At 29.2% G+C, this 20,000-nt stretch overlaps 1 protein-coding gene and 1 long non-coding RNA gene across 7 annotated transcripts in view; one reads left to right on the top strand and one right to left on the bottom strand.

Annotated features, from left to right (window-relative positions):
- The first annotated feature begins 2,938 nt into the window (after window positions 1-2,938).
- The window catches only part of LOC136091379 (uncharacterized), a 29,894-nt gene continuing 12,832 nt past the window's right edge, over window positions 2,939-20,000 (top strand). For 5 of the 6 annotated variants that reach the window (XR_010643946.1, XR_010643943.1, XR_010643945.1 and 2 more), the window contains exons 1-3: window positions 4,316-4,448; window positions 4,602-4,648; window positions 4,849-5,007. This is a non-coding gene — a long non-coding RNA (uncharacterized LOC136091379). Of the gene's footprint in view, window positions 3,148-4,034; window positions 4,163-4,315; window positions 4,449-4,601; window positions 4,649-4,848; window positions 5,008-20,000 lie in introns of those variants that run through there. The other variant, XR_010643944.1, reaches the window with a different exon arrangement.
- Window positions 15,714-20,000, bottom strand: part of LOC136091378 (zinc finger MYM-type protein 5-like) — a 17,886-nt gene continuing 13,599 nt past the window's right edge. The window contains exon 2 of the mRNA XM_065818857.1: window positions 15,714-17,930. Coding sequence (XP_065674929.1) covers window positions 17,387-17,917 — 531 coding nt within the window. The 5' untranslated portion in view covers window positions 17,918-17,930 and the 3' untranslated portion in view covers window positions 15,714-17,386. The remainder of the gene's footprint in view (window positions 17,931-20,000) is intronic.

The following is a 20,000-nucleotide window of genomic DNA, read 5'->3' as shown; positions in this document are numbered from 1 at the left end:
TCTCTTATATTCATTTACTTAACCCTCTAAAAAATGAAGCGTTGATTTTGGTCAACGTTGATTTTGCGTTAACATTAGCGATCAACAGCGATCAACTATAAATGGATGTTGTAGCAATGGCAATATTATCAACAGCAAATCAACGTTTATTTACAAACACTGAGCGTTCGTTGATTTTCTGTTGACAAAAAACAAATTTATTGAGCCGATTACAAACAGTAATTTGCTGAGCAAACAGCATGTTCTGCTGGGATTTTTTTGTTATTTTTGGTGGTAATAAAACGTTTGTTCAAATTTTAATTATATTACGGTATGAAATGAATATACATGAATATAATGAATGAAATGATGAATATAATGAAAAACATGAATACATGAATATAATGAAAATAATGAAATGAATATACATGAATATAAATGAATATAAACTTTATTGAAAAACATATATTTTATTTATTAATTATATTTTCAGTTCTTGAATAAAGATTATCCTAATGAAATTAGGGTAATTCTTTAACATTACTATTACCATAGCAAATTAGTAATGTTTATGACTGCAAGTATTTGCCTGATAAATTCTGACTGCAAACTTAAATCATATAGTACAAAATACAATTTAAATTGGTTTTTTCTGTATAAGAATAATAATTCTTTTCTTTTTTTTCTTCTGTGATATAATAAAATAAAGATAATAATGCCTAAATGTGACAGAAGCCTATACATGAGAGAATTTATGAAAGAAAAACGAGATACTGAAAAAAGAATAAAATATCTTCTTGAAGAGTGCAATATTGTTGGTAGAGGGAATTATTTTCATCTAGATTCAGACATTCAAAAGATTTTTAAAGTTTCTAAAGATGTGTACATTGGTATATTGATGTTTTCAATCACTTAGCCTGAAAATAAATTTTGTTTAAGTAAAGTTAAATCTAATTATGATGATGTTGATGACATTGCTGTTAAAAAAAGTTTATACAGTAGTATTGATAATCTAACTTCAACAAAAGATTTTTTATATGAGTGGTCATTAAAATACTGTATAAAAGATAATGCTTTAAATGCACTTTTATTTCACTTAAATAAATTTACTCCATCTATACCGAAATGCAGGCAGACATTACAAAAATCTCTTCAAAAATTTAATGTTTTATATGTCAGTGGAGGCGATTATATATATCTTGGAGTTGAAAGTGCAATTGATTATTATATATCAACAGTTGGAAATAAGGAAAAGCTTGATCTAATTGTAAGTATTGGTGGTGCACCTATGTACAATAGTAAAAAGACTTCCATTTAGCCTATACTAATTACAATTAACAGAAAAGGACCATACGTTGTTGCAATTTGGTATGGTCAGGGAAAACCAAACAATTTGAATGAGTACTTTAAAGATTTTATTCTTGAAATGAAAAAATTGCAAACTAATGGGTATAAACAGTTGCAGGTGACTATTAAAGCTTTTGTTGTTGTGCCCTATAATGCATTTAACAAATGCTCTTGCGCCTGCAAGAGCATTTGTTAAATGCATTATAGGGCATAGTGGCTACCATAGCTGTGAAAGATGTATGGCAGTTGGCACACAAAAAGATGGTGTAAGATTATTGGAAACAACTGGTTTACTTCGTAATAGAATGGCTTTTAAAAATAATTTGTATAAAGAGGAAGGTTGAGAGTATTTCTCCGCTTGTTCAGTTAAATTTCCCAATGGTAACTGGATTCCCATTGGACTATATGCACCTTATATGACTTGGGGTAGTTAAAAAACTTCTAATAAACTGGTGTAAAGGTCCCCGATGTATTAGAATAAGTCAATCTGTTAAAGACAGTATTTCAAATCAACTCATAAATTTATGAAGTTATACACCATCCAATTTTCAACGTAGACCACACTCTTTAAATGAACTTGAGAAGTGGAAAAGCAACATAGTTTCAATTCTTTCTACTTTATGCTGGATCTGTTGTTTTAAAAAGGAAAAATAAATAAAACTAGCTATGACTTATTTATTTCTCTTTCAATTGCTATGCACATACTGCTTTCTGATGAAATGGTAAAAAATAAATTGTTAGTGGCATATGCTAAACAGTTGCTTAATGGTTTGTTAGAGAAGTTTAGCTGATGATTGTGTTAACTTTGGGGAGAGTCTTGATCATCTATCAGCTTTTGCTTTTGAAAACTTTTTGGGTCAAATTAAAATAATGGTGCGAAAATAACATCAGACTGTTGCCCAAGTAGTGAATCAACTAGATGAGAGAAAAAGGTTGGATATTTTTCTTAGAGAAAGGATTGGTAAAGAAATTTCTGTCCAAGTGGTAAATAAAAAGATCACATCAAATCTACGAGAGTTTATTTCATTCAAGACAAAGGGTTTATTTTTGTAGAGGAGGATTTGGTAGATCTTTTAAAATGCAAGGCTCTAAATCCTCATTCAGTTCAAAAGTTTTTTTCTGATTGTTCTGAAACATCTTATTTAGACGTTTGTTATGTAAATTCATTAGCCAACCTAAAAACAATTTTTCTGAAAAAAAAAACTTTTGAAAAAAGGCTTGATGATACCTGTTCAAAAAGGTGGTTATGCTTTTTTTCTGCTTAGACATTGTGATATTGCTTACGATCTCTGATTTCTTGAATTAAAAACACAAATTTTGATTATACTTGCAGACCATCAATTTTTAAAGAATGTCTGTGCATGTGTCATTTTGTAAAATTTGTTATAAATTTGTCAAATATATAGTTTATTGAATAATTTTAAAGTGAGTTGAATGCATTTTAATTTATAAATTTTTCTCTGTGAAACAAATACCTGGTATGTTTATAGAAATAATAAAATATTTATGCTGGTGTTTTACATTAATAAATTTAAAAAGCATTTTACAAAGTTCATTGTTTTTAATCTTTAATGTATTTTTAATTTTATTTTGTAACTTATATAACATTGTTTAGAATTAAATTGCACCAGAATATTGAAATGTCAATTTTAAATGGAAAAATTAAAGAAGTGGAAGTGATTGCTAAAAGTTAGAGGAAAAATGATGGGAAATGCTTCTGGCTGCCATTTAAAAGTTCCGCTGCAATTCGTAAAGCTGTCACAACCTTGCAGGCATCAACCTCTGGGAAGATATACCCAGCTAGGATTTTATACACTACAGGTTTGCATATTACTATAAAAAAATGTAAAATAATTGAATTAGATACTGAACTGTATGTTTTGACCAGGGCACTGGAGAGGATAAACATGTGCTGGTGCAAATTTATTTTGGGCCCCCCATTACAATATAACTATTCTCTCATTTAATATCACTTATTTTAAATCCAATATTCCAATGGGTATTTGTTTAAATTATATGTTCTGAATGTCTTTAGAATGTTTAAAGAAGATTTCCAACGATTAAAAAAAGTTTTTTAATCGTTGACAAAAACATTTTTATTTTGGAGTCTTTATAAAAAAAGTTTTTTTAACAATGTTTTTAGTTTTTTTTAAAAACTTTTAGTTTTTTTTTTAAACTTTTAGTGTTTTTTAAAAACTAAAAAGTTCACTAATTTTCATGGGTTTTTCATTAAAATTCATTAATTTTCATGCAGTGCACCAACTGCACCTCGCTCTCATAGGGCCTGCTTTTGCCGCAAACATTTCAATTACATTTTCATTAGATATTGATAAATAATTTTTATGAAGAAGCTCAGTCACGCTTAGAAAAAGCATCAGATGCTTCAAATATTGAAACTGTCACCGCAGAGATTTTTTTATTTATTAAAAACTAAAATTAGTTTTTAATAAATAAAAAATTTATAAAGCAATAAAGAATTACACAAATCATGCACTTTTTTTGTTTAAAAAGTAAAGTTTACATTAAAGGAGAAAGACGGCAATGACATTCTGTGAAAGTGATGAAGATATTGATAAGACATTATTTTGATAGTTCAAATAGCCAAAGAACATCTAATATGATTTCAAATATGGCAGGTTAACTATTTTTGTAAAAGTAAAATAATGGTTTGTTAAAATAAACATGCTTTTTTTTTTACTGAATTATAGATGTTTTTAAATCAACTCCCCATTTACACAGTGAAATAGCAAGCTTTTCAGTTGCTGAAAATAACATTGACTTCTCGAAAGAAACTAATCTATCTCAAGGGAAAATGATGTTGTCTTCAAATATATTGGTAAAAAAAAGTCCTAATGTTGCTTTTGTTTTAATTAAAATCTGTGTGCGTGTGCAGTAAAAAAATTAGTAGAAATCAGAACTATATGTTATAGAATATAATTTTGTTGACAAATATTTTATAAATATATGTTTGTTGACAAGTTTAAATAAAAATCACTATAGAATGTTTGAAAATTTTGTTTAATTTTTGTATGTATAATTTATCTATACCTAGGTAGAAAATGGCTCTAAAAATTGTGTTTTGGATAAAGAGGATAGCAGAGAAAGACATTTGTCTTGCCAGGGTAAATTAAATTTTTAAGAATGTACATTTCAATGTGTTAATCAAAGTTTTATTTATTTTTTCCATTTAGATAATTTTTCATGGTTAATTTTTTACAAAATATTTTACATAAATAATAATAATATTATTTATTTTAATACATTTTTTTTTTAAGATTTTCAAAAAGTTGCGTTGAGTTGGATGGCAAAAATAGATAAAAAGGTACTACTGTAGCTTTTTATTTTAATATCAAGGATTACATATAGTTCCCACAAATTTTCAAAATTTTAAATTAAATCAGAAAAGTGATTCAATAATCAATTTAAAAAATCCATGTATTGAAATCAAGACAATTTCATTCATATAGAATGAACATAATATGTATTCTGACCCTTAAGTAATTTTTATTTTTTTAATAATAGATGAGTTCTCTTAGTCGTTGTGGAGGTAATACTCCATAAAAATCAGCTTTTGCTTTTGGAAAGTTGTTGATGAGCGAGGACGCTGGGGCCTGTTTAATGTCTCTGGTGGTTCATTGTAGATAAATTTTAAAACATACACCCTGTATCATATGATAGTGGGTAAGAATGGTTTTATGCATTTTTTTAGATTTTTTCTTTATTAACATTTTGGACAAAAAATCAATATGGAATCAATGTTGACGAGAAACATCGAATCAACATCAAATCAACGCCTCATTTTTTAGCGGGAATCATTTTATTTTTTATGTTTATATATATTTTTTAGACATATACTTTGTTTTTGTTGTTGTTTTCAACTTTGTTTTTTTTTAAGGTACCCTGTGATGCAAATTTTGAAACCTTTTAATTTTGTCTGTGGAAAAAAATTTAATTTGAATGTTCAAGTTGAGCAAAATTTTGACTTCATAGTACGCCAATAAAAACATTTGTAGAGTATGAACCACTCCACATAATTTGATAAAAATTGGTGCAAGTGTAGCCTACAGCAACAACAAACTCTTGACAAAATTTCAGTCTAATTGGTTGACTGATTTAGGATTTATGGCATTTTTAGTTTATACTTTGTCAGTTTTTTGCTACTTATACCTCAAAGCGTTACCGATTACTTTGATATTCAGTCACTATTTTTAAAATAATGGTTATATGAGTGTTCTACTATGTAATACTAACAATTTTTATTATGAATATTTTATTGGTACATGTACCATTTTTATTATATAGACCAAAATATTGATTTGCTACTAAAAGCGTGGTTTGAATCCGTCGACACGGCTTTAAAAGTGTGTGTGTGAGAAAGGGGGGGGGCAACTCCTCTATTTCTAAATAAAAAACAACATTAAAAAAGAGCCTACAATTCTCAAACAAAAGGTCCTTTAAAAAAAGTGGATAAGCCATGGCCCCCTGGCTATGAATGCATAACGTGAACGTATCAACATTTCCTAAGGTATAAACTTCATCCAAAATGCTAAAAAAAGTGCAAAACCTGGTCAAATGACTACCAGTTGGTAAAACAAACAAAAAAGCAGATCTTTTAATTTTTTTTGTATTGACTCTTAAAACCATCTTAAATACAATTACTTTCAAAATAAAGTGAAGAAATAACTATTTAAACCCTAGTTTTTATATTGTATTACCAATAAATAGTATCTGATTACATTTTAAGACTTGTTTTTTGATTTTCTCCACAAAATATTTATTAATAAGTAGCTCAATGTACTCTTTTTATACAAATACTTTAAATACTATTTTTAAAGATGGTGAAAATGTTCATTATAAGCAGTATGCTATAAACTTCAGCTGCCCAATCTCTAATAACTCAAATTATTTTAGCAGTTCTTTAAAGATAAAACCAAAACATACATATTTTATAGTTACAATAAACTTTGTTTATAAACAATAAACCTTGTTTATAAACAAAGTTTATTGTAACTATAAAATATGTATGTTTTTGTTTTAGGTCAAAGCAGTGCTCAGCCACCATCAAGCGCTCCAAAATTGACCACTATAGCCCTTGTAAATGTACAATTAAATACGGGTCTATCAAATAAAAGATTAAAGAAACTTGTTAAAACTGTAAACCAAACATCAAGCAGCAAGATGGTAGAACCAAATTTCTTCATGAATTTTCTAAGAGCAGGTAAACACTTGAGCGATTTCTTCACCTGCAGTGAATTAAAAATCACTGACGGAAAAGGAAATTCTGGTACAGTTCGGGTTGTTGCTCACTGCAATGATTTATCAAATCTTGTAAATGATGTTATTCAGTCCCGCAAAATTTCTGGTGCCTATTACGTAAAGCTCGTAATTGATGATGGCAAAGGTTTTCTCAAGTTTTACCTAAGCAATGTCAATACTGCGTTACGAGATGAAAGCAGCTCACCGCAACAACAACAACCTCTCACTCTAAGAGCTGGTAAAGACACTGGAGCCAAGAGACAAATTCTTGTTGGGGTCTCAAAAAATTTGCCAGAAACACACCCTAGTGTTGAACAAATTTAGTCACTGAATAATGCAAATGGAGTTAAACTAATTTTGGCTTGTGATATGAAAGTTGCAAGTATAATTTGTGGTCTTCAAACCCATTCAAGTACGACCTTGCACATGGTGTGATGTCAAATCCAAGTGTCTTGCCAAATCTGAAAACTTGCGAACACTGGACTCAATCAATTCAAGCCTCGAGTCTTTTCAGCAATCTGGTGGGGTTGTTGCTAATGCAAAGCTGTTCGGTAATGTCATTCGAAAGCCAATCATCTGCGGGCCTGTCAGTGTTCTGATTTTGGAAATCATCCCACCGATGGAATTGCATCTCCTCTTAGGAGTGGTCAACCATTTTTTAAAATCCTTAAAACTGCTTGGATAGAAGCTGTTAAGTGGCCAGCCGCCCTCCACATTCAACTGAGCCCATATCATGGGGGCTAATTTGAGGGAAATGAATGCAGAAAACTTCTTAAAAATGTGGAGGTGCTGCAGCTATTTGTTGGTTCAAACATGGTTCCCAACATTTTGTGCATAATTGAAGCATTTAAAAGCAACTTAGTTGTGAAGGTTTGCTTTGCATTTCAAAAGGTTTGCTTTGCATTTCAAAAGGTGTTACTTGATAATAACTGGTGCAAGCGTAACACCTAAAATTCACGCTGTCTTCTACCACATCAAGGATTTCGTCAGTCACAAAGGATCCCCTTTGGGGTCCTATAGTGAACAAACTGTCGAAACTTCTCATCAATATTTTTATCAACATTGGTCGAGATATAAGCAAAACAATAATCATCCAGAGTACAAAGAAACATTGTTGCGCTGCATAACTGATCTAACCAGTAAGCATCAATAGTAAGGGGGCCATTGCCCCCTGGCCATGAATGTTTTTATTGGCCCTGAAGTGTTTTTATTGGCGTACTATGAAGTCAAAATTTTGCTCAATTTGAACATTCAAATTAAATTTTTTTCCGCCGACAAAATTAAAAGATTTTAAAATTTGCATCCCAGGGTACCTTGATGTGTACGCCATCTTTCCGTATAAGTGGTGTTCTTGGATCAGCTAGGTAGGCATTATCAGGATCCGTGCTAACCGTGAGAATTCTCCAGTATTTATACATATCGATGGCTAAACTCTAACACTACGTATCTAAAAAATCACAACTTTTCAGAAGAGCCAATAAACGTGATATTTTTCAAAAAAACAACAGAAATAAAAAACTAAAAAAACTATTAAATTCTTTTGTTTGTTTATTTAAAATCTTGATTTGATTAAAATAAATTTTTGCTTTTAAATATGGGCAATTTTCTAAGATACGTGGAATTGACCTAAAGTTTTGTCTGAGATAAGTGTTGTTTAAGAAGGTAAGTCAATAATAAAACAGCATTGTCTAAAATGAAAAAGGACAGAATTTATTAACTAAAAGACATATAAAACTGTGAAAAGGCAGTCTTTTAAAAAATAGTAACGCTAAACAGTTACATAACCCCATATATCTTTTTCGGTGTTCTAATGGGTAACTTTTAAGTGTCTTCCAACATCTGTAGTTGTCTTCACAAAATTATTTCTTGTAAGGGAGGGAGTCATAAAAGTGATGGTAATCCTCTGGGATGTCATACTTCAAGTCTTGTAAATGTTTCTATTTGGTGTATGGAAGCGGAATCCTTTCCTTAAATAGTTGTATAGGTGACTCTTTTTTCTTAACTTTGATTGGTTTTTAGGCAAATCCACAAAACTTCCATCAAAAGATAATTTGTATTGAGTTGTTCCTGTGTGTAGGTACTGGAAACAGCGAACATCAACGACACATGGGTCATTTTTCTTTCTTCCTGGACGAACTGAGTCGTAATAGAAATCCTTGAAAAAGTCGTATTTCAAGTATGCAGCCTCATAAGGGAAGGGAGTTTGCCGGGCCTCCTTTATATATTTTACATGGGGGTTAACTTAACAGATTCTATGTCTGCCGTCAAGCAATATATTTATCCATCAACTGCCTTCTGTTTGTCCCATTCTTTTTCAGCTCGAGCCCTATTTTTCTAAGTAATATGCAGGTCATAGTCTTCCTTTGAAACACTGCCTGCTTTGAATGCGTAACAAGTATCACACTGAACTTTTTTGGGAACGAAGATTTATATCAAGATTAATAAATGGTGAATTTTGATACCAAATTTATAATCCTAGGTCGACTAGAAAAAAGATCTGCAACTTTGGGGCCATCCATAAAGGACGTCATCCAAAATAAGGTGGGGGGGGGGGGGGAGGGGGTCCAGATTAAAAGGACAAAAAGACAAGGGGGAGGAGGACAATATATTTATTTTTGTATATATAAGTATATTGAATATATTACAATTAATTATATATTGGTCAACCCTTGGTAGTTTCTCGTATCATATATACCATTAGTTGATCGTTACGTGTTTACGCGCTAGTTCTTTTTGCGAAATTTGTCCCCAAGGACTTAGTGTTGATATTATTTATGATTTTTAAATAGAGTTTTACAAATATTTGTCCAAAGGGAATTGCTTGTGTAGCAGTTAATAATGATTGTCAAAAGCAAATATTACAAATGATTGTCTAAAGGGAATTGGTTGTGCAGAAATTATAACATAAAGCATATTTTTTAATTATTTTTTTAATGTGTGGCAAAAGTGTCAAAGATCATTGTTGTCTGTATAATAAAAGATGGATAAAAATAGTCTTCTAAATTCGCTTATAAAATCTTACAATAATGCTCATCCGTTCGAGAAAGAAGCCGATAGTTAAAAAAAAGTCGCTAAAATATGGAATGATCAAGGAAAAGCAAGATTTGGAGGTTCAAGTAAAGACTTTGATCCAAAAGTATACCTCAATGGTCTTGAAACAAAAATGTTGTTTAATGTCATTTTGGGCCCATCAAACAACCAAGCAATCTGTTCCTTCCCATGCCAGTTCTTCCTTTTTAAAGTTCCAGCTTTTTTCAGATCAATTTATTGAGCCAATAGATGTCGTTGATACCACTTCAGATAAGTGAGGCAAGTTCCCATGGTTTACTTTGATTAAATTTAATATGTCGTATAAGACTAAAGTAATATTAAGTAATTTTTTTTTCAGAAAGGCAAAAGAACAAAAACAAACGTGGAAATACCTAATCAGATTCTGGATGATTCTTAAAGGGGGGGGGGGGGGGGGGCTCAATTTCTTGACGTCCTTTTTAAGGGGGTATAGGGAAAAGGGACAATCGGTGACAAAGGAGGGGAGGAGGGGGTCTGAAAAGGGTGACGTCCTTTATGGACGTCACCCCTTTAAGGCTAGATAAAATATAGTGTGATAAAAGCTAGATAAAATGTAGCGTGCTTTGTAAAAATACATTTTTACAAAGCACAAGGAAACGATTTTAAAAATTGGACTTAATACAACATCGCATGAAATACACATAATGTACTGTTACTTACGTAATAAAAAATGTTTATTATATCCTACTTTGTAACACTTTAACTCTATAATAATTTAATAAAAACAAAAAAATAAAAGTTTAAAAAAATTGTTTAGGCACATTTTAATGCAGGTAGAAAATGATTTTAAGACAAGAATATTGGTGCTGGCAAAAATAAGTAGTTTGCCGTTATAAGCTTGCAGTTTTGTTTAACCTTTTTAAACATGAAGTATATATGTTTAAACATGAAGTATATATGTTTAAATAATGATTATTATATACCAAATGAAAGATCTGTAAATAAACTGTACGAGGATATTATTTTTCTTTCTGAGCATTTAAAATATAAGAATAAAGAAAGGGCTATTAAAAAAAAGCGATTTGCCGTTATTTGGTAGCAACTATATGCAAAAATTAACATGTACAATTAACAATTAACATTAACACACAAAATTAACACAAAATATCGATTGTTATATATCAAATGAAAGATCTATAAATAATCTATATGAGCATGTTAGTTTCATTTTTGAGCATTTGTGTGGGTAAAATAAATTTTTCATGCCAAAATTACCTATTTTAGCTAGATTTGCTAAATAAGAAAGGTATAAATTTTTTTTACAACCACAACATTTTTACTAAGTTTAAGCTTTAGTTTATACGAAAAAATAAAATAAAATTTTACGGTACGTAGTTTTAATAACGTTTTAAAGCTCTTCCATCATGTATATAGCTTAAACCAAAAAACCATGAAAAAAACGGGAAACTTTTTAAAAGCAATGTTAAAAAATAAAACGCGTATAAAACGGATGCAAATGAAGGTACCTGTATATATGTATCTTGTATTTGCTTAACAATGATTAATATTTTGCAAACAAATTTTTTATATAATAGATCCAATATATTATTAAATATTTAAATAAAAAATATAATGATGATGTGTATATATATATACATACATATATATATATATATATATATATATATATATATATATATATATATATATATATATATATATATATATATATATATATATATAAATTAGTAAAAACACTTATCTAATTTTTGATTACTTCAACACTGTGTTTCACCATCAGCAGGTTCATCTACTGATAGTGAAACACATTGTTGAAGTAATCAAAAATTAGATAAGTGTTTTTACTAATTTATTATTGCTCTGTTCATTTAGAACATTGAGCACTCTGTTTGTAGAATAAACTAACATAATTTATATATATATATATATATATATATATATATATATATATATATATATATATATATATATATTTATATATATATATTTATACATATATATATACAGGCCCGGATTTACCCCATTTGGGACCCTAGGCAAATTCAAATTTTGGGGCCCCTAAAATGATATATTAATCCTTTATTCAAGAATCAAGAATGTACTTTTAAAAGCAACTTCAAATATTGACACTCAATCAAATTTAAAAAAAGGACTTCGGTATGTGAAAATATGTTTCATTTTCAAATTTTACATTAATTTTTTTCTACACTTTTCCTTAGCAAATTCTTCAATCAATTCGTCGAAATCGATTTTTTTCATCAAATCTACATTACTTGATAGCAATGAAAAACTATTTAATGTATTTTGTATCATAGTTGATCTTAAATAATTTTTCGTTAGTCTTAACTTTAAAAAACTTCGTTCTCCAGAACAGTTAGTGAGCATCAAACATAAATAGATTCTTAAAATTGTTTCGGAATTTGGAAACACAATTTCCTTTTTTTTTTCTTTAATAATTTTACATAATGATAAATGACTTAAAGGTAAATCTTCACTTTTGCAGATTAACTTAATATAGTTATGTAAATGAATTAGTTCATTATACAAATCTTCATCGATATCTTCACTGTATTGCTCCATAATTTTTTGGACGTTAGTTTTTAAATCCTCATGTGCAGGGCCGGATTTAAGGGAGGGCTGAGTGGGCTGCAGCCAAGGGGGCCCCCACAAATTCGGGGTCCCCACAGTTTTATGATATTTAAATTAAAATACAGAAAAAATATTTTATTTATATTTACACATATTTAATTAAATAATATTGAACATTTTTTGGACATTTAAAAATTTTTATTTTACTAACTAATAATAGATGTATTTACGTTTATTGACAATGAATGGTCTCTAAAAATCAAGATAAGATAGTTTATGCCGTCCGCGATCGGTGTGCACCGTCGATTGTAATAATATTAGTAAATGTGTTTCTAAATATACACATGTGGGTTTTCGGAAATATACACATTACAGACAATCTGTTTGTAGATAAATTATCGTTATTTGTTCGTTGCACTTATTGCATGTCAGACGTCAATTAACAACAGTTTGATACACAATAGACAATAGTTACAGACTTTATTTGTTTCTTAAATTATAAGTTAACCAGTGAATAGTGTTAAGATTTAAAAATGGAAGAAGATCGTCATAAATTAAAGCGAGTTTATATGAGTGGTGCAGATAAACGAAAATTGGCAAAAGAAAAAGATTAAAAAAATACGGAAATAATTTCAAAAACTAGGCGAATGACAGAGTTTTTCATAACACAGTCCAACACAACTTCTTCTTCTTCTGAGGTTCAAAGTTTTACAATTACTATACAAAGAATAAATATTACATTTAATAATACATATTTTTTATTTTTTATATTTAATAGCATATAATAATAAAATATATGCAGGTTAGGTAGTTTAAATAATAAATATTACAATTAATATTTTTTTCATGTATACATACTATACTATACTTATCTCTTCAAATTTATCTTTCCTAATTAAAATTGTTTAAAATCGAAAAAAATTATACATATATTGGCCACTTAGGTATATATTAATTAAAAAAAAAATAATAATAATAAAATTTGAAAATCAAACGCATTAATATTATAAATACAAATTTAAAAAAGTCTTATCAGTTTATTTTCCATTAGGTACATATTTTAAATACTTTTTTTATTTCAGTCATATCAAATTGCTCTACCGCCTCAACTAGTAACTATTGCCGAAAACCCTTCACCTCAAAATATTTTTGAAGAAACAAATGAAAGCGTAAATTTAGATATAGGATTATGGCCTGAAAATATGACAGGATTAATAGATTATTGGGCAAAAGTAGGAAGTTCAAATTTACAAATTTGTAATGGATAATTATTTATACAAAAATCAAAAAAACAGTTTGATGTGAAGTTTACTCGTAAATGTAATAAATCATTGTTTGAGCGAAAAACTGCTAGCGGATAAATAATTTAGCGTTCATGGTTATGTTTTTCACCATTCAATGGTAGCATTTTTTGTTTTGTTTGTAAATTAATGTCCAAAACACGCAGTCAATTTACTCATGATGGTTTCTGTGACTGGAAGCATGCAAATAATCGATTAATAAGTCATGAAACTTCCGAAGATCATTTAAATTCTGTGATAAATTTAGCTGTTCGTTCAGAAGAATTAGGCCGTATTAACAATGAACTTATAAAACAAAGTGAAGATGTAAAGAGTTACTGGCGTAATATAATCAAGAGACTCGTAAGTGTTATAACATTTATATGTGAACGAGGTTTAGCATTACTTGGTAAAAATGAAATTGTCGGTTCGTCTAAAAATGGTAACTATCTTGGAATTCTAGAGCTATTAGCTGAGTATGATTATTTTCTTAAACAGCATATTGAAAATCATGCAAATCGTGGAAGTGGGCACACTTACTATTTATCTTCTACTATCTGTGAAGAATTAATAGAAATAATGGGAAATAATGTTTTGAATGAAATAATTTTTCGTATAAAATTATCTAAATATTTTTCAATTTCATTAGATTCAACACCTGATAAAGGTCATATAGATCAATTAACATTAGTTTTTAGATATATTGAAAAAGATACACCAGTTGAAAGATTTTTGGTATTTATGCCAAACCAAGGCCATAAAGCTCAAGATATGTATGATGGTTTAATAAACTTTTTAAATAAATATGACTTAAACATAAAAAATTGTAGAGGCCAATCGTATGATAATGCTTCTGCAATGAGTGGGAAGTATAATGGTCTCCAATCAAAAATTCTGAAAAATAATAAACTAATTTCCTGGATTCCATGTGCTACACATTCCATAAATTTGGTAGGAAAAGCAGCAGCCGAGTGCTGTACTGCTGCTGTTGAATTTTTTAACTTTTTATAGCAGTTATATGTATTTTTTACGGCATCAACAAAACGTTATAAACTACTGGTTAAAGCTCTAAGTTTAGAAAATACCAAAACCCGTATCCATGTACCACAACGAGTTAATACTACACGCTGGTCATGTAGATCTGATGCAACAAAAGCTCTTATACTATTCAAATAGCTGATGACTTTGAACAAACAACAAAAACGCGTTGCGATGTAAATTGTTTATACAACAAATTGTGCACACTTGAAACTGGAATTTACATGGTTTTTTGGAATAATATCCTTGAAGGAGTAGATAAAACTAATAAATTACTGCAAGATGCGACATTAGACCTTAATACTGCAATATCTGCTATTAAGTCTTTAAAGAATTTTGTTCAAGCTAAACGTGATAACTTTGATCAATATGAAAAACAAGGAGTAGAAATTTCGGAAAAAACAGATTATTTGAAACACCGTAAACGGCAATGAAATATCCGTTTAAATCCAATAGATTTTTATGAAACACCCGAGGTAGATTTAACTTCTTCTCAAAAATTCAAAATTCAAAATTTTTTACCTGTAATTGATACATTTATTTCTAACTTGGTTAAACGATTGTCTGCTTATGAATTGGTATAACAATGATTTGGCTTTCTTCGAAAAATAGAACAACTAAGTAACCAAGAAATTAAAAATGAAGCAATTAAACTTGTTAAAATTTACCAGGATGATATTGATGAACACTTAGGAAACGAACTTATTCAATTTAAAGAATTTTATAAACATTTTAAAGATGAAAGCAGTGAATTTCACAATATTAGTCAAGAACATTTAATGTATAAAATATTAATTAATAAGGAAGTAAAAGATTGTTTTCCTAATGTTGAATGTCCTAATGTCTTCGTATTTATCTTGTTATTATGATTACAAACAGCAATAGTGAAAGATCATTCTCTAATTTAAAGGACATAAAAAATAGATTGCGTACTTCTATGGACGGAGACAGGCTCAATCAACTAGCGATAATGAACTCTGAGTCTGATATTTTAAGAAAACTTGATTTTCAAAACGTTATTGATAAGTTTGTACAAATAAAATTAAGAAAAGTTCCCGGCATTTAATTTTAATTACTTGACATTATTATTTTTATTTATTATTTTTCATTTAATTACTTACACTGAATATTATGATAATATTACTTAATATACTAGTTACAGTAACTAGTATATTAAGTAATATTATCATAATATCGAGTATAACTAGTAACTAGTTATACTCGATTTGATTGATTTTATAATTATTTATTATTAAATAGTAGTTAACTGCTACTAGTGTTACTACTACTAAACATAATAATAAATATTATTCAATAAGTAAAAAACTATATTTCCTTATTTATTTATAAGGGGCCCCCACAGTATATTCCGCCCAGGGGCCACCACATACCTAAATCCGCCCCTGCTCATGTGATATGTTTAAATTTATCAAAAATCAAAATAGTGCGAAAATATCCTGATAAACTTTAGCCCGTTCTTTTAAGTTTACACTGAGTATTTTCAAACTTTTCTCAAATATATTTGTTTGAAATGCTTCTTTAGGAGTCAATTTGGTTTGTGGTGTTTGAGATTCATCTGGAAATCTTTTGCTTGTTCGTTGCCTTCTGATTGTGTAGTCGGTGTCTGGAAGCAACTTTTTCGCTTCTGCTTCAATGACATTATAATCGCCAACTAATTTATCCAAAAAATCACCAAGAGATGAGTATAAATTCGAACAAGTGTCTAGGGTAACTTTTGAATCTTGTAGACATTTTGAAACTAAGTTTATTCGACTCAGGACGGTGTTCCGAAAAACTGTTTGTAATGCAAATTCAAATTCGTCCATCTTTCCAATCAGATTATGTGCCTCCGCTCTCGAATTCGAGTAAAAACTTGAATCTTCCGCGATTTCATTCAAAGAATCTTTTATGTCTTCGTAGTTACAATATATTGTATTCACAGAGTCTGCACTAGCACTACATCGGGTTTTAGACAAAGATTTAACAGACCTATCCAAAAATTTCTCTAGAACAACCCATCGTTTGGTTGATGACGAAAAAAAATTATATATTTGTTGAACTATTCCGAAAAACTAATTGACTCTATACAACAATCAACGCTAGATGAACCCACTATATTCAATGAATGTCCAGCACACGGCAAAAAAGTGGCCAACTTATTGATATTCAAAATTTTCGTCTTCATACCTTTATATTTTCCAGACATGTTTGGCGCGTTGTCATATGATTGTGATCTGCAGTTGGATATGTCCAAGCTGAGAGTTGAATCCAAAAAATTGATGGTTACTTTAGGTAATTTCTCACCCGAGTGATCCTCGACTTGCACAAAATTGATAAATCTTTCAATTGGTTCAAATGTTGTATCATCAACATATCTCAAGATAATACAAAGCTGATTTTTGTGACTAATGTCTGGTGTAGAATCGACGGATAAACCAAAACATTTTGAATTTTTTACTTCGTTGCTAATCGACTGTAAAACTTTCTTGGCCATCAGTGCAACGAGTTCGTCACAAACAATCTTTGACAAATAATTAGTTTTTCCAGATCCAACATTCCATAATTTTCCACATGTTCAGATAGAAAAGAGTCAAACTTCGAAATAAGCTCCAGTAATCCTATAAAATTGCCATTGGATTCTTTGCCGAAACTTTCGTTGGATCCTCTGAAAGCCAAGTTTTTTATATTAAAGTACAAATCACTGCTACTACTCGTTTCAAAACTTGTCGCCAGTAATTTCGTTCCTTTCTGATTTCAGAGTCCAGCTGAACTTTTACACTATAATTATTTTTACGCTCTAAATACTTCATCAAAGCTTCTCTATCGGGTGAATTCTCATGACTTTTTAACGATGAAAACGAATTCTTTTAGTCTCTAAATCCATGCGTTGTTAGAGCGAACTGAGAAACTCTAAACAACTTGCACACAAAGCAAAACACACTACCTAGCGATGGTGAATATATTAACCATTCTCGTTTAAATTCTTCACGATTGGCTTTTTTGCTAGTGAAAAGGTTTTTTGAGCAATAGCGATCGTTTTCTGCAAACGACGTTTTTGAAGCCAAAAATGTGTCATTTATATTCTGACAGACTTCAGGCCCCTTTTGAATCCATAATTCAACATCCTCCTTAGACAAATCAGCCCATAGCCCGGCATCACTCTGTCTAATAATTTGAGCACTCAGATCATTTAAAGTTATTGCACTTATTGGAGATGATTCACAACAAGCTAAAGTTGATGTTTCAGTGATTCCTGACAAATTATTTGTTTCCAATCCAGTAGCATTTTCATTTACTTTAATGAAAAACTGATCAAGCTTTGGTAATTTTTTGACTTCCTCATCTTTTTCAGCTTTTTTCTTACGTTTTTGAGCTCCGCTTTCATATGTTCTCTTCATTTTTTAGTTTTTTCTAAAATAAAGGAAAAAGTCATATATTCTTATATTTCTTTGCTGAAATGAATGAAATAATGCACTAATTAAATTCTTACATTAATTTATTTAATTGTACTATACTTAAAAAATCATTTTAAATCTAAGTTTCTAGTTTATTCTGTAAAAATAGAATTCAAATTTCAACTTATTAATTTGAAATTTGATTTCTATTTGAAAATTTGATTATACCCTACGAGGTATTCCATGAGAAAGTGGGACAGGCATGTAACCCACCATCTCAGATTTTCTTTATACTTTGTAAAAACGGTCACCTAAATAACATAGACTATCTTGCAAAATTTTAGCACTAGTATCGAATAGGTCTTGGAGATATTGTTATTTTAAAATCAGCAGTTTTTAGCAATTTTTTATGTTCGGCGGCCATTTTGATTTTACTATAGTTTTTGTTTTACAAGTTACTGTTCAACTAAACATGTAATTAAGCTGAAAATTAGCACTAGTATAGCTTTTAGGACGAGGAATCAGAATATGACATTTGTTTTTAATAAAAATATTAAGAACTATATAAAAATTGGGATTGTACTTCACCTACAGATATTTTTGAAATTTTAACAAAGACAGAAAGGAGGTCTGGTAAACATGGTAGCATTAATTTTTTGTAAATTTTTTTATGTTTTTATTAAAATAGATATTTTAATGAGTGTTTTAATGCAAAATTTAGAGGTGGGTTTTTTGAAATTTTTTGTAAAAATATATGAGTAATATGTGAAAAAATGAGTTTTATAGGTCAGTGTTCACAATTTTTTTAAAATTAATTGACATTAACAATTTTCATTAGTCATCAAATATTATACAAAAGAAAACTTTTTAAGCTATTGTTTAAAGAAACTTTAATTCAAATAAATATATCTTTTTAAAATAAATTTTTGCTTTCTAATTAACGTCATATAATGTCATCTTTCACTAAAACAGAAGAAACACTCAATATCAAAATGCTAAGACTTAGTATTAGTCTGATATTTTACCAGCTGTTGTTTGTTCTCTGTAGCTAATTATTAAATTAAAAAAAAATTATAAAATAAAAGTAAAAAATAAATAAATACATATTATCATATTTAAAAATACTAATGATAAAAGTTTTTTCCATTTTTAATAAATATATATGTCTGTGTATTTTGTGTTTATTTATAGCTAAATAAAAAATTGAAAAAAATAAAATGAACAAGATTTTGTGTACAGTTGGTATTTTATCAAATGATCAATGTCATAAAATGGTGCACACGAAATCAATTGGATTGAAAGATTTATCAAGCTATTCAGAAAGAAATAGAAATTTATTATTATGGAGATCTGGGCTATCAATATTAAACGTTAATGTTAAAATCTGTTTACATCATGAGCAAATTTTACTTAACCGGTTTGCTAATTCCCAAAAAAATTGCATCAATCATCAATTGGTATTGAAACAGCACCTGGTTTTAAAATGTGTCCGTCATGTCAAAAAGAAATGGTAAAAAAAATTAGATGATTGGTCTACTTTACAGGACCACAATGGCGAAGATAATTTTCTGGAACAAACATTTTTTGATAAAGACATAGAAATTGCACAAGAAAAAGAACTTATAAACACCAGTTTTGATAAATTAGATGTATCACCAGTAAAATTTCATGGGGTTCCACAATATGCTAAAATTTCTCTAGGGAAAAGAAAATTAATGCAAGCTACTGATGTTATGTCAAAAAAGCTATCAGTTATCCTCAATGTTAATGCAACAGACCTGAAAAATGATGTTACTGAGGAGCCCAATGTTGAACATCAAAAGAAAGCTGAAGATCTAGATAAATTGATACTTTCAATGCAAGAAAAATTGAAAACAGCAAATAGAAGAGAAAAGATTCAGATTTCAACTTTGGTTCCAGATTCGTGGTCTTTAAGGAAAGCAACTGAAGTATTTAATATATCAAAGTCAACCATAACTAAAGCAAGAAAACTTAAATTTGAAAAAGGAATATTAACACTTCCAAAAAAAACTAACATTGTTAGAATTGAATTCGATATTATTGATAAGGTGGAAAGCTTCTATTG

The sequence above is a fragment of the Hydra vulgaris genome, chromosome 15, assembly GCF_038396675.1.
Source record: "Hydra vulgaris chromosome 15, alternate assembly HydraT2T_AEP".
Lineage (NCBI taxonomy): Eukaryota > Metazoa > Cnidaria > Hydrozoa > Anthoathecata > Hydridae > Hydra > Hydra vulgaris.
This window is presented reverse-complemented; position numbering and strand designations above follow the sequence as displayed.